This window comes from Mustelus asterias, chromosome 14 (genome assembly GCF_964213995.1).
Source record: "Mustelus asterias chromosome 14, sMusAst1.hap1.1, whole genome shotgun sequence".
Taxonomy (NCBI): domain Eukaryota; kingdom Metazoa; phylum Chordata; class Chondrichthyes; order Carcharhiniformes; family Triakidae; genus Mustelus; species Mustelus asterias.
In genome coordinates this window covers 87,536,508-87,559,077 of record NC_135814.1, presented here as the reverse complement: position 1 = coordinate 87,559,077, position 22,570 = coordinate 87,536,508, and the positions used below count along the sequence as shown (strand labels likewise).

At 45.7% G+C, this 22,570-nt stretch overlaps 2 protein-coding genes across 2 annotated transcripts in view; one reads left to right on the top strand and one right to left on the bottom strand.

Moving 5' to 3' along the window:
- Positions 1-22,570, bottom strand: part of lancl1 (LanC antibiotic synthetase component C-like 1 (bacterial)) — a 683,707-nt gene that overhangs the window by 579,380 nt on the left and 81,757 nt on the right. The window lies entirely within an intron of this gene.
- The window catches only part of trpm2 (transient receptor potential cation channel, subfamily M, member 2), a 270,848-nt gene that overhangs the window by 179,763 nt on the left and 68,515 nt on the right, over positions 1-22,570 (top strand). Inside the window, exons 12-14 of the mRNA XM_078229251.1 lie at positions 6,143-6,292; positions 16,172-16,301; positions 21,267-21,412. Coding sequence (XP_078085377.1) covers positions 6,143-6,292; positions 16,172-16,301; positions 21,267-21,412 — 426 coding nt within the window. The remainder of the gene's footprint in view (positions 1-6,142; positions 6,293-16,171; positions 16,302-21,266; positions 21,413-22,570) is intronic.

The window sequence follows — 22,570 nt, the reverse complement described above, 5'->3', positions numbered from 1 at the left end:
GCTAGCAAGGCCAGAATTTGACGCTGATCCTGAATTTCCCTGAACTGAGCGACTTGCTGGGCCACTGCAGAGGGCAGTTTAGAGACAACCACATTGCTGTGTCTCTGGAGTCAAGCTTGACTTCCTTAAAGAGACGCAGGTGAACCAGACGGTAACTGACTCATTGACTGACTTTATATTCCAGAGTTATTCATTGAATTTAAATTCGACAAACTGTCTCGGTGTGATTTGAACCCAAGCCCTCAGAAAATTAGCCTGGGCCTCTGTATTACTGGGCCCAGTGTCACCTTCCCCTCATAGAATCATACAGTGCAGAAGGAGGCCATTCGGCCCATCGAGTCTGCATCAATCACAATTCCACCCAGGCTCTATCCCCATACCCCCATGCATTTACCCCAACTTGTCCCCCTGACACTAAGGAGCAATTTAGCATGGCCAATCCACCTAACCAGTACGTCTTTCAGACTGTGGGAGGAAACCGGAGCACCCGGAGGAAACCCACGCAGACACGGGGAGAATGTGCAAACTCCACACAGACAGCGACCCATCCCTGGAATCGAACCCGGGTCCCTGGCGCTGTGAGGCAGCAGCGCTAACCACAGTGCCACTGTGCCGCCCTCATGTGAGAAGGAGAGACAGCAGCAGGGGCTGCCTGGGCCAAATGGCCTGTTTTCTGGGCTGTAATTTCTACTTAATCCCATGTAAAATGTTAATGGTGTAATCGGGACAGAAGCGGAAAGGTGGCATTTTTGTTTTACCTCAGATGGGGTTTTACAAAGATGAACATATTGGGCACATGTGGAGGGTGATAAATCATAACAAGCCCTCATTTCGTATATGCTGTTTCAGGGCGAGCTCCACCCAATTCCCTTGCCCCACTCCCGGCTACCACTAGAGGCAGTGGAGGAACGATGTATTTGCATGTTTTAAAGTTTAAAGTTTCAAAATTTTATTTATTAGTGTCACAAGTTGGCTTACATTAACACTGTAATGAAGTTACTGTGAAAATCCCCCAGTCACCACACTCCAGCACCTGTTCGGGTACACTGAGGGAGAATTTGGCATGGCCAATCCACCTAACCAGCGCGTCTTTCGGACCGTGGGAGCAAACCGGAGCACCCGGAGTAAACCCAACAGATACAGAGAGAATGTGCAGACTCCGCACAGACAGTGACCCAAGCTGGGAATCTAACGGGTGTCCCTGGCGCTGCGAGGCGGCAGTGCTAACCACTGTGCCACCGTGGCCACACTAATGGTGTAATGGTGAGGAGGGACTGCCAATGGCCAACCCAGCAGGGGAGAAACTGAGGTTAGGGCATGAATGGAATGCGTGGCCTCACAATCCAATTCTGCCCTGTTTGAATCCACTGTTGGAAAGCAAATGTGAAGCAAGTATCGGCAATTAATGCAGCCTAAAATCACCATTAAAAAGCTTCCTGTTCACACAGTTGGTACACAAGAGCTCTGACAGTTGTTGCTATATTCAGGCTGGCTTGTGTCTGAACACTGCACTATGCGGCGAAATGTAATTCAACTCGGCAAATTCCAAGCGGACAACGAGAGCAGGAAATACAGGCGTGAAAATGGTATAACTGAAATTCTCCAAACAATAGGAGGTGTGTCGGCCTGCATTCACCCCTGTGGACTGAATGGCACAGTGTCAGCTCACAATCCAAATCAGCATCCACCTCTTCCTTCACTCCTTCCTCATTGTCTGAGCCTCATATTCATTGTCCAGCTCACCATGGTAACAAACTGTTCACCCCAGTGGAGCTGTAACCATAATACAGTTGAGCTCATTATTCTTCAACCAAATCACGGTAACCTGACAATCTCTCTTCCTGCTTCCCCTCGACAATTATCGCCTTCAGGGATCGCACATTTGCAATCTGCAAACCGTGAGCCTAGCTGCAGCTCCAAAGGCTGTGTCTGTGCGGGCTGCCTCATGCAATGTTATCAAGATCAAAGTCTCGACCCTAACTCCTCACAGGATAGCGCCTCTCCTCACGCCCTCCCCACGGCAAACTGATCTCAGCTGTGAATGGGAACAACCCAGGAGTGAAAAAAACACACGGGGCCCTTGGTTCTGAAGGTGAAACAGGGAAATGGATTGATTCAGAGAAAGAGATTTAACAACACCAGGTTAAAGTCCAACAGGTTTATTTGGTAGCAAATACCATTAGCTTTCGGAGCGCTGCTCCTTCGAAGGAAATGTGAAGACATTAATTGCTGATACTTGCTTCACATTCGAAGGAGCAGCGCTCCGAAAGCTAATGGTATTTGCTACCAAATAAACCTGTTGGACTTTAACCTGGTGTTGTTAAAACTCTTACTGTGTTGACCCCAGTCCAACGCCGGCATCTCCACATCTTGATTCAGAGAAACGGAGGCAGGTCTGTAAGCACTGGGAGCAGGATTTCAACTCAACAACAATCATTACAGCACAGGAAGAGACCATTCAGCCCATTGATCCATACTAGCTCATTGTAGAGCCATTTAGTTAGTTCCATTACCCCCCTCTATACTTCTAACCCTGTAAATTTATTTCCCTCAAGTGCCCATCCAAATTCCCTTTTGAAATCATTCAATGTCTCCATTTGCAACACCCTGGTAGATTCTGAGTTCTTGGTCATTTTTAAAAATTAATTCGTGGGACATGGGTGTTGCTGACTGGCCAGAATTTATTGCCCATCCCTAGTTGCCCTTGCTCGGAGGGCAGTTGAGAATCAACCACATTGCTGTGGCTCTGGAGTCACATGTAGTAAGAGTTTTAACAACACCAGGTTAAAGTCCAACAGGTTTATTTGGTAGCAAATACCACATGTAGGCCAGACCAGGTAAGGACAGAAGATTTCCCTCCCTAAAGGACGTTAGCGAACCAGATGGGTTTTTCCGACAATCGACAATGGCTTCATGGTTATCAGTAGATTCCTAATTCCAGATTTTATTTTACTGAATTCAAATTCCACTATCTGCCGTGGCGGGATTTGAACCCGGGTCCCCAGAACATTAGTTGGATTAATAGTTTAGTGATAATACCATTTATTTCTTGTTTATTTCTTGGAAAGACATGAATATGTGTCACCTTGTTCTTGTGTCATCAACTGATGAGAACAGATTTTCTTTGTCAATATTATATATAAACCTGTTTAATCTTGTACATATCTATCAATTCTCTCTAATCTCTGCTCCAAAGAGGACAACTCGAGCCGCACCTTGTAGCTCAAATTCCTTACCCATGGATCCATTCTGATAAATCTCCTCTCAAGAATCCTCGAATCCTTCCTAACGTATGGTGACCAGAACTGGATGCAATAGCCTATTTGTCGCCTCACCAGAGCTTAATAAAAGTTCAGCATAGCTTCCCTGTTTTTGTACTCAATGGCCACTCTGGTGGGATCTTCTGGTCCTGCCGACAGTGCACCTTCTCCGTGGGTTTCACAGCGGCGAGCGGTCCATTCAACAGGGAGCCCCACTAACAATGGTGGGACCAGAAGATTCAACTGCCAGCCAATGTGGGTTGCCACCCGCTACGGCAAAACACATGGTGGGCGCGCGGTAAATCCCACCCATCATTTCTATTTATGAACCCAAGATCCCAAATGGTTTGTTGACTTCTCTCCAGATGTGTCCTGCCCTTTTCAAAGATCACGAAACTACAGGTCCCTCTTCCCATGTACTTTCCTTAGAACTCTGCCATTAAGTCTAAATTTCCACTCTCTATCTCTTATGGCATCAGCTCAGGTTTCTCAGTATTAGATTCCATCTGTTTGTAAGTCTCAACCTCGCTGTCTGCTGCACCTCCTGCTTTGGAATCAGTGGCAAATTTTAAAATTTTAATCTGAATTCTAATATCCAAGTCATTTTGGGGTGGTACAGTGGCACAGTGGTTAGCGCTGCTGCCTCATAATGCCAGGGACCCAGGTTCAATTCCAGCCTTGGATCACTGTCTGTGTGGAGTCTGCACGTTCTCCCTGTGCCTGCTTGGGTTTCCTCCGGGTGCTCCGGTTTCCTCCCACAGTCCAAAAATGTGTAGGTTAGGTGGATTGGCCATGCTAAATTGTCCCTTAGTTTCCCAAGATGTGCAGGTTGAAGGGATTAATGGGGTAAATACTTGGGGTTACGGGGATAGGGCAGAAGTGGGCTTGGGTAAGGTGCTCAGTCGCAGAGTTAGTGCAGACTCAATGGGCTGAATGGCCTCCTTCTGCACTGTAGGGATTCTATCATTCTAAAACCAGTGGACCCAGCAGTGAAACTTGCGGAAATCATTGTCTACCATCCTCCAGTCTGAAAAGCAACTCACTGCTTTCTGTCCTTAAGCAATTTTACCTCCAATCTGACATTGATCCTTCTCTTCCATCAGTCTTAATTTTGTAAACCAGCTTTTTAGAACAAAGAACAAAGAAAATTACAGCACAGGAACAGGCCCTTTGGCCCTCCAAGTCTGCACCGACAATGCTGCCCGACTGAACTAAAACCCCCTACACTTCCGGGGACCGATCTCTCCACTCCCACCCTATTCATGCATTTGTCAAGACGCCCCTGAAAAGTCACTGTCGTATCTGCTTCCACTCCCTCCCCCTGGCAGCGAGTTCCAGGCACCCACCACCCTCTGTGTAAAAAAAACTTTATGTGGCACTTTGTCAAAACACCATTTCAAAATCCATAGAGACAACACCCATTGCTTTCTTTTCATCAATTTTACTTGTTACTTCATCAACAAAATTCAGTTAGATTATTCAGGACAGCCTGCCATTTACAAATCCAAGCTGGCTATCCTTAAATAACTCAAACCTCTCCAAGTGCCTCTTGTTCTTTCTCCCATTGTTGCTTCTCACAACTTACCCACCACAAGCATTAGGCCGACTCACCTCTCGTCATTGAGGAGGTAATTTCCTTTTTCTTGAACAAGGGTGTCACATTCAGCATTCTCCACTCATACAGTCATAGAGTCATAGAGCTCAGAAAAGGCCCTTCGGCCCATCGAGTTAGCACCGACAATAACTACCACTAAAGCCGCACTAACCCCATTTCCCAGCACTTGTCCCTATATCCTTGAATGTTATATGTCAAGTGCTCATCCAAATATTTTTTAAAGGTTGTAAGGGTTCCAGCCTCCATTACCTTCCCAGGCAGTGCATTCCAGATTCTCACCACCTTCTGAATGAAAAGGTTTTTCTCAAATCCCCTCTGAATCTTCTGCCCATCGCCGTAAAACTGTGCCTCCTCATTACTGGCTCCTCAACCAAGGGGAACAGCTACTCACCCTGTCATACCCCTCATAATCCTAAATACCTCAATCATGACCCCCCTCAGCCTTCTCTGCTCCAATGAAATGGATCCAAGTCTATCCAGTCTCTCCTTGCAGCTCAAATGCTTCACCCCAGGCAGCATCCTGGTGAATCTCCTCTGTATCCCCTCTAGTGCAATCACATCTTTCCTATAGTGAGGTGACCATGACAACACATAGTACTCTGGCTGTGGCCTAATTAACATTCTGTACAGCTCAAACATAACCTCCCTGCTTTTATACTCTAAATGTGGAGATGCAGGCATTGGACTGGGGTAAACACAGTAAGAGTTTTAACAACACCAGGTTAAAGTCCAACAGGTTTATTTGGTAGCAAATACCATAAGCTTTCGGAGCGCTGCTCCTTCGTCAGATGGAGTGGAAATCTGCTCTCAAACAGGGCACAGAGACACAAAATCAAGTTACAGAATACTGATTAGAATGCGAATCCCTACAACCAACCAGGTCTTAAAGATACAGACAATGTGGGTGGAGGGAGCATTAAGCACAGGTTAAAGAGATGTGTATTGTCTCCAGACAGGACAGCCAGTGAGATTCTGCAAGTCCAGAAGGCAAGCTGTGGGGGTTACTGATAGTGTGACATGAACCCAACATCCCGGTTTAGGCCTGTTGAGATTTTCCAGCATTTTCCTGTTTTTGTTTCAGATGCCAGCATCCGCAGTATTTTGAGTTTATGATCACGTTGATGATTGGAGCAGCTTTGAGAGGCCGTATGATCTACTCCTGCTCCACTTTGTGATTATTTTTGAAGTTCTGCTGTGACTGGTGTCCTTTCCGAAGTTGAAGCTGATCCCTGAACTCACTGTGATACTCTAACTTTTCCATCCATAGGTGCTACCATCATCTCCCCAGGACATGCACCGCACTTACTCCCAGGAGAGCGAGATCTGTGAGGAGGAAGTTGCGGATCCAGAGCGTGACCTCTTTATCTGGGCAGTTCTACAGAAGCGCAAGGATCTGGCGTCCATTTTCTGGGTGCAGGTATGAACCAGGTCAACAACACTACATTCAACTTCCCCTCACATCTATTATTGGTCTTTCAATCCTCCAACTCTCCCCTTCTAGTTTATCCCCATTTTCCTCCCTTCCTCTCCTATAGATGCTAACACTTCCTGGAGATCAGGGTAGTGGATGTGTTTGGGATTAATACAGGACCATGAAGCGAGAGTGGACCTGTGGGATTAGTTTGTCATTGACAGGCCTGGAAGGGATAGAGAGAGAATGTGACAATTCGATTCATTGGGGATTGATAGAAGGTGAGGGGATGCGAGTGGGTTGCTGGTGTGTGGAGAAGTGGGGTTGCAAAGTGAGGGGGTATGGGAGAGCAGAGGCACAGGGCACTACAATGTAATACCACACTTGAATGTTCTGTATCCTGCACAATTACAGTGTTGTTGTCTGACGTGAGAGATTGATCCCTGCAGCGGCTCCAGGGACTGTCCTTTCTTACCCCTGTACAGAGCTAGAGCATGTTCAATGGAGGTGAGTTGCTTCACTGAAGATCCAAACATCCCGATACCACACTCTTCCTTCTCTATGTGCTGAAACCAAATCATATTACCTACTCTAACTCACACTTTTTCTAAGATTCCCAGTCCTCCCTTCAGCTGGCTGCATAGAATCATAGACTCATAGAACCCTTACAGTGCAGAAAGAGGTCATTCGGCCCATTGAGTCTGCACTTACTGTCTGACAGAGCAACTTACCCATGCCCTTTTCCTGTAACCCCACCTACTTACCCCGTTAGCTCCCCCTAACCTACACATCTTTGGACACTAAGGGAAAATTAGCATGGCCAATCCACCTAATCTGCATATTTTTGGACTGTGAGAGGAAATTGGAGTACCGGAAGAAAACCACGCCGACACGGGGAGAACGTGCAAACTCCACACAGTCACCCGAGGCTGAAATTGAACCCAGGTCTCTGGCGCTGTGAGACAGCAGTGCTAACCACTGTGCCATTGTGCCACCACATGTTTGGTGCCACCCAAGCTCTACTGGTTGAGGTACCTCATCTATTTTCCAAATGACCTCTGGGTCCTTTGAGTTTCTCAAAGCAACTGGCTTCAAAGTGCATTCCTGTGCATTGGTGGTCATCATCTTCAAGTCGGGATTGTTGTAGCTGGCTCTTTATCCAACCACTGAGGTCCATCTGGCCGATCCTGATGTATTGGAAATATCAGGCAGATTTTCCTCAACTGTCTGCAAAAAACATAGGATGGGGTTTCTGCCCCCCCAACCCCCCCAATTCCTGACTCCAGGCTGGGCAGTAAACACACTGCTGCACAAGCAAAATCTTGTAAAGCTGCATCGTTTCCTGATGGATATAATCTGATTAGCATATTACCCAGTTACAACCAACTCTTTATTCTACAAACCTGATTTTACTTCAGATTTTTAGCATCTGCAGTATTTTGCTTTGATTATGGCTTTTTCAGTTCAGTGTTCATTAGTAAAAGTGAGCAAGAAGTTGTCAGATTGTCATTAAGGAACCTCTTAATTATCAACATAAAGTTTATTTATTAGTGTCACAGGTAGGCTTACAAAGCTGAGCATTGGCCCTCAGACGGACCAAAGGCCTGAAGTTAAGCTCGAGCAGCCCCCTAGACTTGTCACCTCTGTCTCCTTGTCACGCCGGAGCTCATAGCTCATAGAGTTTGGGAAGTTGAATCTAGTCTTCCAACAATCATGTGGATGCAGTGAGTGAGTTCATAGAAGAAAGGAGGAGGGATCTTGAGGTCATGGTGGGGATAGGCACAGACCTCACTAACAACTTTCTCTGATTTGCTACTGCGTGCCAGGTAATTATCAAACTATTCCTTGAATTTACTAAATCCCAGTTCCTTCCTGTAGATTCCATTCCACACTGGACTAATTAGAATCATAGAATCCCTCCAGTGCTGAAGGCGGCCATTCGGCCCATCAAGCCTGCACCAACAACAATTCCGTCCAGGCCCTATCCCTGTAACCCCATGTATTTACCCTGCTGATCCCCCTGATCTACACATCTTGGGACACTAAGGGGCAATCTAGCATGGCCAGAGGATCAGCTCACACCAAGGCAGTTTGAGACGAAGACGAAAGTGCTGGAAATACTCAATAGACCTGGCAGCATACGTGGAAGAGAAACAGAATTGATGTTTCAAATCGAATATATTTGACTTGAAATGTTAACTCCGTTTCTCTCTCCACAGATTCCCTCTGTCAGACCTTCTGAGTTTTATAATATTCTTGGTATTGTCAGGCAGAATGTTTACTGAAGCTGCCGAGGTGTGAAAAACAGGAGCTTTATTGAGACATCTGACTGCATCTTATATGTGACTGCAAGGGAGAGCAAAATCTTGTAAAGCTGCATCGCTTCCTGATGGATATAATCTGATTAGTATATTACCCAGTTACAACCAACTCTTTATACTACAAACCTGATTTTACTTCAGATTTTTAGCATCTGCAGTATTTTGCTTTGATTATGGCTTTTTCAGTTCAATGTTCATTAGTAAAAGTGAGCAAGAAGTTGTCAGATTGTCATTACGAAACCTCTTAGTTATCAACATAAAGTTTATTTATTAGTGTCACAGGTAGGCTTACATTAACACGGCAATGAAGTTACTGTGAAAATCCCCTTGTCGCCACAATCCAGCACCTGTTTGGGTACACTGAGGGAGAATTTAGCATGGCCAATCCACCTAGCCAGCCCGTGTTTTGGACTGTGGGAGGAAACCAGAGCACCCGGAGGAAACCCATGCAGACACGGGGAGAATGTGCAAACTCCACACAGACAGTGACCCAAGCCAGGAGTCGAACCCAGGTTCCTGGCGCAGCGAGGCAGCAGTGCTAATCACTGTGCCACCGTGCCGCCCCAGTCAAGGGACGTTTGGGCAGAAGTTTTATAACTCTACGAGAGATAAGAATAGGAATAGAGTGTATAGACCACCAGGTCTGCTTGGCCATTCAATGCGATCATGGCTGATCTTGGGCTTGCCTGCTCCACATGGCCCTTGTTTCCCTGAGAGATCAAAAATCAGTCTATTCCAGCCTTAAATATTGATGCTGTCCGTAATGTGTTGGCAGGTGAATGTAGAGTTTATTGTAATGCCACTTTTTGATGGATGTCATGTTATCCCATTGGGAATGATTATCCATTCAATGGCTAACTGTTCCAGAATGGCCCTTGCATAGAATTTCCCCAATCATTTTGACAAGTAAAATCACAGCTCTATCCGTTACACCGATGACTGTATCAGTGCCACTTCATGTTCTAGTTTGGACCTGGAAAATGTATCAATTTTACTTTCAATTTCCACTCCTCTCTCATTCACAAGGTTCATCTCCAGCACTTCCCATCAGCTCTGATGAAGGGTCATCCAGACTGGAAACATTGGCTCTATTCTCTCTACTCAGATGCTGTCAGACCTGCTGAGATTTTCCAACATTTGCTATTTTTGTTTCAGGTTCCAGCATCCGCAGTAATTTATCTTAAACTTCCCATCCCTTCCTTGACCTCTCTGTGTCCATTTCCGGTGATAGACTGATCACCAATATTCACCACAAACCCACCGGCTCCCAGAGCTACCTCGACTACACCTCCTCATACCTCGCTTCCTGAAAGGACTCCATCCCATTCTCCTAGTTTTTCCGCCGCTGCTGCATCTGTTCCAATGATGCCACCTTTGAAAACAGCGCTTCTAATATGTCTGTATTTTTCCTTAATCAAGGATTTCCCCCACTGTGGTTAACAGGGCACTCAACCGACTTCCACCCATCTCCCACACCTCTGCCCTCACCACGCTGATGTTATTTGCGAAGGTGTCTTGGCATGAGACACTGGCGGCACAGTTGTTAGCACTCACAGCGCCAGGGACCCGGGTTCAATTCCAGCCTTGGGTGACTGCCCGTGTGGAGTTTGCACATTCTCCTTGTGTCTGTGTGGGTTTCCTCCCACACTCCAAAGATTGGGTCCAGGTTAGGTGGATTGGCCCAGCTAAATTAACCCTTAGCGTCCCAAGATGTGTCGGTTAGCTGGATTAGCTATGTGGGGTTACGGGTACAGGGTGGGGGAAATGGAGTAGTAAGATACCCAGTCAGAGAGTCAGTGCAGACTCGATGGGCTAATGGCCTCTTCTGTACTGTAGGGATTCTATGATTTGTGATGGTGCAGTTTTGCTGTGGAATAGTGTAAGGAGTCACACAAAATCACCTGTGAGAATAAGCAGCCCACTTGCAGTGTAACAATTACTAAAGACTATTCATTAATTTAAATAAATTACAAATACATAAATTCACAAACAGGACAATAATTCTATTGGACACAAACACTGGAGTAATACACACAGTTTTATCTAGAAATTGCTCCTTGTTCCAAGCTATATTCCCAATACCTGAACTCTGTCAGACTTTCCCATTCCCCAAACAACATTCACCTTAAACAAGTCTGTAAGTCAAATCCAGCTTATAGTTACCACACAACACCAGGCGGATGATATCAGTCTGGGAAGCGTCTTTGTCTGGTTCAGCGAAGATATTTAAACTCTTTTACAAAGATTTCTGCACTAGCTTGACTGTAAGACTCTGCTGTTGTCTGGCTTGCTGTTAGGTATTAAGCTGGTCTGTCCGTTTCTGCAGGAGTTGGCAATTATACCTTATTCTCTCTTTGATTCTGGCCACTGTATATTGGACCGACTGTCTCTCTCACCTTTCTGACCCTCAACAATTAGTATCTGTATGCCTCTACTGATCTCACAGGTTAACTGCTTCCTGAAGATGGGGCTATTTATATCTGATCTTATCTCGATGTCTGCTGATCTCATTACTGGGAAGAGGACGCATCTTGCCATCCCCTCTGAATATTGGCTATTGCTGTTCTTGAGGCTGTTAATATTTTTCTGCTGGGTTGCTGACATGTTGCAGAGTCTGGTAAAGGCAGGTTTTTTAAAAATGTAGTACCAAGACTGTTGAAACAATTAGCTGAGAGCGGGCAGACAGATCAGCTGCCAGCCTGGCAGGATAACATAAGAACATAAGAAATAGGAGCAGGAGTAGGCCATCTGGCCCTTCTAGCCTGCCCCGCCATTCAACAAGATCATGGCTGATCTGAAGCGAATCAGTTCCACTTACCCGCCTGCTCCCCATATCCCCTAATTCCCTTATCGATCAGACAACTATCTACCCGTGATTTAAACATATTCAACGAGGAAGCCTCCACCACTTCAATGGGCAGAGAATTCCAGAGATTCACTACCCTCTGAGAGAAGAAGTTCCCCCTCAACTCTGTTCTGAACCGGCCCCCCCTTATTTTGAGGCTGTGCCCTCTAGTTCTGGTTTCCCTTCTAAGTGGAAAGAATCTCTCCACCTCTACCCTATCCAGCCCCTTCATTATCTTATATGTCTCTATAAGATCACCCCTCATCCTTCTAAACTCCAACGAGTACAGACCCAATCTGTTTAATCTCTCCTCATAAGCTACACCCCTCATCTCCGGTATCAACCTGGTGAACCTTCTCTGCACTCCCTCCAAGGCCAATATATCCTTTCGCAAATAAGGGGACCGAAACTGCACACAGTACTCGAGTTGCGGCCTCACCAGTGCCTTGTACAGTTGCAGCAAGACCTCCCTGCTTTTATATTCTATCCCCCTCGCGATAAAGGCCAACATTCCATTCGCCTTCTTGATCACCTGCTGCACCTGCAGACTGAGTTTTTGCGATTCGTGCACAAGGACCCCCAGGTCCCTCTGCACAGTCGCACGATGTAATTTTTCTCCATTTAAATAATATTCCAATTTACTATTATTTATTCCAAAGTGGATAACCTCACATTTGCTAACGTTATATTCCATCTGCCAGATCCTCGCCCACTCGCTCAGCCTATCCAAATCTCTCTGCAGACTTTCCGCGTCCTCCACGCAATTCGCTTTCCCACTCACCTTCGTGTCATCAGCAAACTTGAATACCCTAGATTCAGTCCCCTCCTCCAGATCATCTATGTAAATGGTAAACAATTGAGGCCCCAGCACCGATCCCTGCGGCACGCCACTGGTCACCAACTGCCAACCAGAAAAGCACCCATTTATCCCAACTCTCTGCTTCCTGTTAGATAGCCAATCCCCAATCCACGCCAACACCTTACCCCTAACTCCGTGTACCCCAATCTTCTGCAGCAACCTTTTGTGAGGCACCTTATCGAACGCCTTCTGGAAATCTAAAAACACCACATCCACCGGTTCCCCTCTGTCAACCGCACTAGTGACATCTTCATAAAAGTCCAGTAGATTCGTCAAATACGACTTTCCCTTCATGAATCCATGCTGCGTCTGCTTGATCGAACCATTCTTATTCAGGTGCTCTGTTATTTCCTCTTTAATAATGGACTCTAGCATCTTCCCAACTACGGACGTTAAGCTAACCGGCCTGTAGTTACCCGCCTTTTGTCTACTTCCTTTTTTAAACAGCGGCGTAACAGTAGCTGTTTTCCAGTCAGCTGGCACTACCCCAGAGTCCAGCGAATTTTGATAAATTACTACTAACGCATCTGCTATTACCTCAGTCATTTCTTTCAGTACCCTGGGATGCATTCCATCTGGGCCCGGGGACTTGTCTACCTTCAGTCCTATTAGTCTACCAAGCACCACCTCCTTAGTAACAGTAATTGTATTAAGGACCTCCCCTCCCACCAACTCTCGATCTCTAATATTCGGCAAACTATTTGTGTCTTCCACCGTGAAGACTGACACAAAGAACTTATTTAAAGTCTCAGCCATTTCCTCGTTTTCCACTATTAAATCCCCCCTCTCATCTTCCAAGGGTCCAACATTCACTCTAGCCACTCTATTCCTTTTTATATACTTGTAAAAACTTTTACTATCATTTTTTATATTTTGAGCTAGTTTAGTTTCATAATCTATCTTTCCTTTCTTAATCGCTTTCTTAGTCGTTCTTTGTTTTTCTTTAAAGCTTTCCCAATCCACTAATTCTCCACTATTTTTGGCCACTCTGTACGCATCTGATTTTATTTTAATACTCTCCTTTATTTCCTTCGTTATCCACGTCCGGTTATCCTTTTTCTTACAGTCCTTCTTTATCACCGGAATATATTTTTGCTGAGTACTTTAAAAAATCTCCTTAAAAATCCTCCACTGTTCCTCAGCTGTCCTACCTACCAGTCTGCTCGCCCAGTCTACATTAGCCAATTCCACCCTCATCCTATCGTACTCCCCTCTGTTCAAGCAGAGGACACTGGTTTGGGACCCTACTTTCTCACCCTCCATCTGTATCAGAAATTCCACCATATTATGATCACTCATCCCAAGAGGATCCTTCACAAGAAGATCCTTAATCCTACCTGTCTCATTGCACAGAACCAGATCCAAGATAGCTCGCTCTCTCGTAGGTTCTGTAACATACTGTTCAATGAAACAATCCCGACAGCATTCCAAGAACTCTTCCTCAAGCCCTCCACGTCCAATTTGAGTCGACCAATCAATATGTAGGTTAAAATCCCCCATGATTATTGCCGTTCCACTTTTGCACGCATCCATTATTTGCTTGTTTATAGCCCTCCCCACCTCTAAGTTATTATTTGGGGGCCTATAGACCATGCCTACCAGTGTCTTTCTCCCCCTACTATTCCTTATCTCCACCCACAACGATTCCACGTTTTGCTCCTTAGAGCCTATGTCGTCTCTCACTACCGTCCTGATATTATCCTTTATTAACAAAGCTACCCCACCTCCTTTTTCTACCTGTCTATCCTTCCTAAATGCCTGATAACCCTGTATGTTCAGTTCCCAGTCCCGGTCACCCTGCAACCACGTTTCTGTGATGGACACTAGATCATATTCATTAGTATGTATTTGTGCCATCAACTCATTTACTTTGTTTCGAATGCTTCGTGCATTCAGGCAAAGTGTCTTTATGCCAGCCTTTATCTGGACCCGGTTTGTTGAAGCGCTACTAACATCTCCCAAGCCCTCTCCTCCTTTAGCTAGTTGTTTATTCACTATACTCCTGGCATTAGAGTAGACACCTCTCAATCCTATGGTCTGACCTCTCCCCTCCTCTGTTCCCAGTCCACCTGCCCTCTTGCACTGCCTATAACCCTTCTCTGTTTGCGAGCTACCTTCCTCACTCTCAGTCATGTCGCTTTGATCCCCTCCCCCCAACCTATCTAGTTTAAACTCTCCCCAGTAGCCTTAGCCAACCAGATAGGTGCAGGGAAACTCACCAGCGCATAGTTAATGAGTTTCCAAAACACAGAATGTGGCACGGTTCTGGCCAGTGGAAAGGCACTGCCAGGTCACCCAACACCACACTTAGTCTCAAAGAGGGGGAATTCCATTCCATTTCTTGTACGAGTTACTCTTTTTTAGTGACTTCAATGTCCCAAACCTGAAACAAGTGTAACTTTCATACTCCTTTGTACTTGGATTCCTACTTCTGAATGAACCGAAACTTAATAAAAAGTGAATTTTAGCCAATTTGTTCCAAAAAAGGTGCAACCACTATCTAATATGGCACAATTAAATGAATCTGCAACTAATATGCTTAATATCAGATTAACGCTTCACGTGACTGGTATAATTCTCACAGGCTGATCACTTTCATTGTTTTCAACTTCTAAATACCTTGTATCACGCATCGCAATGAAAACTCTGCGATTTGCCTTTGGACAGCTTATCACATAATGATGTTAAATGTTCACAATTCTGTGAACTGTTAATGGCTCACTCACTGGTAAATAATTAGAGGAAACGTCACTGAAATGTTGTTGGGTTCAGCCCTATGGTCAAAGTTAGGCTCTCTGCTCCAAGGAGATAGCTCTCACATTGATGCCAGGGTTGGGGGAGGTTGTAGGAACCCTGCCAAGTGTCTTTGCCCAGTCTGTCCTGTATGTGACTCAAACCCCACACTGGCCTATGACGTATGTTGTGGTGAACCACTCGGTTGTATCAAACCATCCTAGAACAAGTAGGTTTGCAAATATAGACCACCATGATCTTCATAAGGATAACTAAATGCAACCTTACCAGCAATGCCCACATTCCTGAAAGTTAGTTAAGGATAATGCATTCTGCATAAACTAGTTAAATCAAAACTTGTTTTATCCTCAATTAATAAGTTTTATGCCCTACTGTAGAATTTGTGAATATTGTTATATATCCAAAGATGTGCGGGTTAGGTTGATTAGCTATGCTAAATTACCCCTTAGTATAAAGGGGCAATTCAGGGTAAATACACAGGGTTACGGGAATAGGGCCTGGGTAGGATTGTTGTCAGTACAGACTTGATGGGCCCAGTGGCTGCCTCCTGTACTGTACGGATTCTATGATCCGATATGATTGTTGGAGCCTTTCCTGCTCTGCCACCATCTCTTTGGAGGATAGAGGGTTTGTGTCTAACTTTGATCATAGTTACAGCGGTGTCGATGGTAGTCATGTCTGTGTCAATATGCGTGATCTTCTTGGAGATCCTCTCCACTTGGAGCCGGTAGTTTGCGATGTAAAGACTCGCATTCCAACCATTATTTTGTAAATTGAGTTTGTGTCTTTATATGCCCTGTTTTTGTGAACTGAAATCCCACTTACCTGACGAAGGAGCAGCGCTCCGAAAGCTAGTGGCTTTTGCTACCAAATAAACCTGTTGGACTTTAACCTGGTGTTGTGAGACTTCTTACATAGTTACAGCAACAGAGCAAGACCAGTCCATAAGAAATGTAACCTCATGTTAATCCCCACGTCTTGGTCTTCCACCACTGTGTAAATAGACATTATCCTAAGCTGGTGGGTCAAATCACATGGCTGTTTTTGTTGGATAGAATCACTTTGATCTGTCTCTTGGTAACAATGAAAATTGCATTTTTTCCCAGGCTATGGACAGCATTGATTCTTCACTTGTTGCTTGTAAAATCCTGAAAAAGATGTCCTCAGAAGAGAATGACACAGACCTGTCAGAGGAAATGGAAGAGCTGGCCCAGGATTATGAGAATCGAGCCATCGGTAAGCCGAGGTCCAAGACATGTTTGATCTCAGTCCTGAGTACAGGAGTAGTGCTGGGTCCTTTCTATTCAGGATCACTCTCTAAGGTGATCCTTGGGGAGGCGGTGGCCTAGTGGTATTATTGCTAGACTATTAATCCAGAAATTCAGCTAATGTTCTGGGGACCTGGGTTCGAATTCCGCCACGACAGGTGGTGGAATTTGAATTCAATAAAAGAAATATCTGGAATTAAGAATCTATTAATGACTATGCAACCATTGTCAATTATCGGAAAAACCCATCTGGTTCATTAATGTCCTTCAGGGAAGGAAATCTGCCATCCTTACTGGTCTGGCCTACATGTGACTCCAGAGCCACAGCAATGTGGTTGACTCTCAACTGCCCTCCAAGGGCAACTAGGGATGGGCAATAAATGCTGGCCAGCCAGCGACGCCCATGTCCGATGAATAAAAACAAAACTGTTGCCATTCGTTAATTGTGCTCATTCCTTGGAGAACATGGAAGGATTCATGGAATGATTAACACACTAACAGACAGAAATGTGGACACTCCTTCCATCTTCATTGGAGGGGTGGGGGAGTGGTGATGGGTGGAGATTGTCTTGTCTAGCAGGAGGGTCTTTTGGGCTCCCACACCCAGACTCAGGTATCTCACTGGGATGTGATGCTTAGGAAAGTCTGGACAGGGATCAGAACTCTGTACCTTCTGATTCAGAGCTGGAGCTTTGGACATGTGTGGACCACACCAATTCTGACTCACAGCCTGAGATCCAGACTCTGTGGAAATGCTGTTGCCTGCTTAAAATAAGAGATGAAACCTTAACCAGTGAATCACAACTTCAGTAAAACAATTCTCCCAGTTTGCACCCCCAGTGGTAGAAATACATTTGAGCCAGTCTTCTCTCTTCACCAGGGCCTCCATAGTATTTCATAGAAAATTCCAGATCTCTCACCAACATAATTTTTTTCTATGTGCTCTGTTGTAATAAGAAAAATGCTGGAAAAATTCAGCAGGTCAGGCAACATCTGTGGAGAAAGAGATAGAATTACAAGCAGAATTTTCCCTGTCCCAGGGTAGCAGGAGTGGAGATGGGGCAAAGTAGCAGGGAGCCACATTACAACAGTTCCCAGGCACATTCCCATCATGAGGGAAGGTTCAAGGCCCCAGTTAGGAGTCATTTTGAGCATTTTTGTGGCATTGTGCTGACAGTGGAGCACCCTCTCAGTATGTGCACAGGATGCTAGCTTAATAGAGATAGCAACATAGACACTAGGGAAAGGAGTAGGCCATTCGGCCCTTCAAGCCTGCTCTGCCATTCAACATGATCATGGCTGATCCTCTATCTCAATGCCATACTCCTGCTTTCTCCCCATACTCCTTGATGCCATTAAAATGTAAAAAAAATCTAACTCTTAAATATATTCAGTGACTTGACCTCCACAGCCTTCTGTGGTAGAGAATTCCACAGGCTCACTTTCCTTGGAATGAAGAAATATTTCCTTATCTCAATCCTAAATAGTCTACCCTGTATGTCCCCTAGTTCTAGATTCTCCAACCAAGGAAAGCATCCTCCCTGCATCCAGTCTGTTCAGCCCTGATAGAATTTTATACATTTCAATCAGATCTCCTCATATCCTTCTAAACATTCGTGAATACCGACTCAGTCAAACCAATCTCTCCTCATAGGACAGTCCCAACAATCATGGGATCAGTCTCGTGAACCTCCCAGGCACTCCAGAGTCTATAGAATTTTGGAAGATGACCACCAATGCATCCGATATTTCTAATGCCACTCCTTTAATACTCTGGGATGAAGATTATCAGGCCATGGCAATTTGTCAGCCTTTAACCCCAATAATTTCCCCAGCACCATTTTCCTACTAATACTGATTTCCTTCAATTCTGCCCTCTCCTTGGTTCCCTAACATTTCTGGGAGGTTATTTGAGTAAGGTTTCCCAATCCATTCTTGTCCGTACCCCCCTGGTTCCCTTTATTTAGATTCAGGACCTTAGTTTTGGATTTGGCTACTTTAGTCTTCATCTTAATGAAACATTCTATCATAATATGGTTGCTCTTCCCCAAGGACCCTGCACCAATATTGTAAATTAATCCTTTCTCATTGCACAGTACCCAGTCTAGAGGAGCCTGTTCTCTGGTTGCTTCCTCAATGTATTGGTCTAAAAAAAGCATCATGGACATGCTCCAGGAATTCCTCCTCCATGATACCATTGAGAGTTTAGTTTATCCAATCTATATGTAAATTAAAATTGCCCATGATTACAATTGTACCCTTGTGGCGTGAATCTCTGATTTCTTGTTTAATATCTTCCCTTATATCTGCATGACTGTTTGGGGCCTACAGAATCATAGAATCATAGAATCCCTACAGTGCAGAAAGAGGCCATTTGGCCCATCGAGCCTGCACCGACAACAATCCCAACCAGGCCTATCCCCATAACCCAAGTATTTACCATGGCTAATTCCACTGACACTAAAGGGCAATTTATCATGGCCAATCAACCTAACCTGCACATCTTTGGAGTGTGAGAGGAAACCGGAGCATCCGGAGGAAACCCACGCAGACACGAGGAGAACGTGCAAACTCCACACAGAGAGTGACCCGAGGCTGGAATTGAACCTGAATCCGTGGAGCTGTGAGGCAGCAGTGCTAACCACTGTATCACCATGCCGCCCTATATACACAACCCCCAACAACGTTTTCTGCCCCGTAGTGTTTCTTATCTCCACCAATGCAGATTCTAAATCACGATTTTCCAAGCCAATATCCTTCTTTACTATTGCATTGATTTCTGCCTTTGGTAACAATGCTACCCCACCTCCTTTCCCTCGTTGTCTGTCCTTCCTAACTAATGAATATCCCTAGATGTTTAGTTCCCACCCTTGGGAGCCCTGTAGACATGGCCCCGTTATTATATTATAACCGTTTATATTTATTTACGCTGTTAATACATCTACCTTATTGTGAATGCTCTGCGCATTAAGACAGAAAGCTTTAAACTTGTCTTTTTAACCTTGTTGATCACCTTAGCTTTATTTTGCATTTTTGGCCCCATTGCGTTTCGCCTTTGTCACTTTTTCTGCCTTCCACTTTTGCTTCTTACATTTCTGTCTGTTGTTTCTGTCCTTGTTTCCCTCCTTCTCTTGTCTCCCTGCTCAGGTTCTCATCCCTCTGCCATTCTAGTTTAAACCCCCCGAACAGCACTAGCAAACACCTTCCCCCGAGGACATTGATCCAGGTCCTGCCCAGGTGCAACCCATCCTGCTTATACAGGTCCCACCTTCCCCAGAACAGAACCCACTGTCCCAGGAATCTGAATCCGTCCCACCTATGTTTCTCCAGCCACATATTCTTCTGGTGTAACCTATTATTTTTATTCCTGCTAACACGTGGCACCGGCAGTAATCCTGAGATTACTACCTTTCAGTTTCCATTATTTAAATTTGCGTCCTAACTCCCTGTATTCTGCTTGTAAGACCTCATCCCCTTTTTTAACCTATGTGCAGTTTTGAGCTCCGCTCGATAGAAAAGGCAGGAGAGTGGACACTGTACAAATCATTTGGATGCTGCTTGCCGTGAGGAAATACACCATGATGAAAAATTGGGTGTTTTTTTTATTGGAATGGGAGATTAAGTCAATTTGGTAGAGGGATGCAAATTTGAGAAGGGACAGAAAGAGGAGACGGACATGGACAGTTCCCAGAGGGTCCAACATGAGGGGACATAGGCATGAGATCAAATGCGACAGGCTTGGACTGGAGATATGGGTAAGCTTTTGCTAACTAAAGGACTGGAGTGATTCAGTGAATGAACGGCAGACAATGTCAATATTTAACGGTGGCACAGTGGTTAGCACTGCTGCTTCACAGCGCCAGGGACTCGGGTTCGATTCCCGGTTTGGGCCACTGTCTGTGCGGAGTTTGCACGTTCTTCCCGTGTCTGCGTGGGTTTCCTCCGGGTGCTCTGGTTTCCTCCCACAGTCCAAAAATGTGTGGGTTAGATGGATTGGCCATGCTAAATTGCTCCTTAGTGTCAGGGGGATTAGAAGGATAAATACATCGGGTTAAGGGGATAGGGCCTGGGTGGGATCGTTGTCGGTGCAGGCTCGATGGGCTGAATGGCCTCTTTCTGCACTGTAGGGATTCTATGATTCTGTGATTAAGAAGAGGCTAGATAGGGGTAAAAGGGATTAAAGGAACATTGGAACAAACTGGGTACATGGGATTAGGGTACAGCTTTGTGTACAAGATAAACACCTTCACAGGCTGGTTAGGCTGAAGAGATTTCGCCATGTGGTAATTACTAAGTAATTGTCTGGTAGATGAGATACAGTGACGATATTTCTGCACTCCTAGCCCTGCCAACATACATTCAAATCCCACCACGGAAGTCTGAAACCAGTTTTAAGAAAGTCAGAGTAAAACGCCATTATTAGTAAAAGTAACTATCAGGCTGTCAGAATGTCATAACAACCTGACTGGTTCACTAACAAAACCTGCTGTCCATAAGATATAGGAGTGGAATTAGGCCATGTGGCCCATCAAGTCTGCTCCTTACCCAGTCTGGCCTATAAATGACACCAATCCACATGCCAACCTGGTTGACTTTTATTGGCCACTCAAGCAGCCTAGCAAGTGAAATCAAATTGCTATCAGTGAAAAAAGCCCCTTCTGAGTACGACTAGTGGTAGACTGGCCTCCCAGAGGCAACCATATCCTAAGTATGAATTTTTAGAAGGTTCCCTCCATCTCTGTATATTTTCAGTCCTTCCAACTATGTGGCCTTAAAGGGACAGTCCAACTTGAACTTGCAAGTTAGCAGATGAATAATACACTGATGACGCGATATAATACTTCTGTTACTATAAACCGATGTACTGTTAAGGATGATTCTAAAATTCACCTGTGTTTTCTTGTTTTAATTGTTCCTTTCTCTTTAACCAAAGGCCTATTCACGGAGTGTTACAGGAAGCATGCCAAGCGAGCACAGAAGATGCTGGTTAGGGTATCCAGCACTTGGGGGAACGCAACATGCTTGCGCCTGGCCTTAGAAGCTGACAGTCAGAAGTTCATGGCACTCGGGGGTGTTCAGGTCTGACTTGCGTCTGTTTTTCTGGTTGGTGGTATGGAGGAGCAAATGTAGCGAGTGGAACTAATTGAATAACTTTCTCTTCGTTACAAGTGCTGAATGACTTTCTTCTGTGTGAAGAATATGTTCACTCACTATTATCTCATCCTCTGCTATTCTCATAGCTCTGTATGCACAGAGGCTACAGACTTTGTCTGATAATGGTTTTATGAAATGTATTGTGAAGTCTTGCTGAACTCCTGGACCCGATCTGTTTGCCTCTGACATTCAGCACAGTGGGCCGTGAGTCTCCCAGACTAAGATTACCAGCATAATCAGCTCTGTGCCGGAAATTGACATGGAACTGATTACAATATGGAAATCACGATTTACATTTAATTAGCGGGTCTAGGATTGAAATCTCTGGGCCTGCTAACGTCATCCCCCCCTCGCTGGGATGGGTTCCTCCAGTGGGATTTACAATTGCTGCCCACTAATGGGGAAAAGGTGGCCCAACCCTGCTGGAGGGAAGAGTGGCCATTGAGGCCACCCCCCCCAGAAGTCGGGGGGTAGGGAGGGGTTGCCCCTTGGGCAGTGCCAGCCTGGCAGTGCCAACCTAGCCCCCAGCACTGCCAAATGGGCCCCTTGGCACTGTCCACTGGGCATCAGGCAGTGCCCAAGGGGTCGGGTGGGAGGGGATGGGGCCTATTGCGGTGGGGACTATTAGGGGGCACGATTGGTTGGGGGGACCCGCTGCCACTCTGCACTTGGGATGACTGGAAGATGGAGGGAAGAGGTGATTGGGGCTGGCCACCCAGGTGGGAAGGGTAAATGGGGATTGGCCGGGTGGGGGGTCGGGGAGATTGTGGGTGGGGGGGGGGGGGGGGGGGGTCGGGTCTAGCGCAGGGAGGTCCGGGAGGCCAGCGATCGAATAGTGGGGGGATTGGAAGGCCAATGATGGGGGAATTGTGCCAATTAGGCTTGCCAGTGATCTGGAGGCTGGCAATATGGGGCCACCGCACCTACGCAGATCTCGGCGCTGACAGATCAGCACAGGCACAGTGGCCCGCTCAGCGCTATGCTGCCGGCCTCTCCAGCGGGAATAGGCCCCGCTCCCAGATTTCCAGAGTGAATCCCACTCTGTGATGCACAGAGTGTGGGAGATCCATTCTCAAAATCACG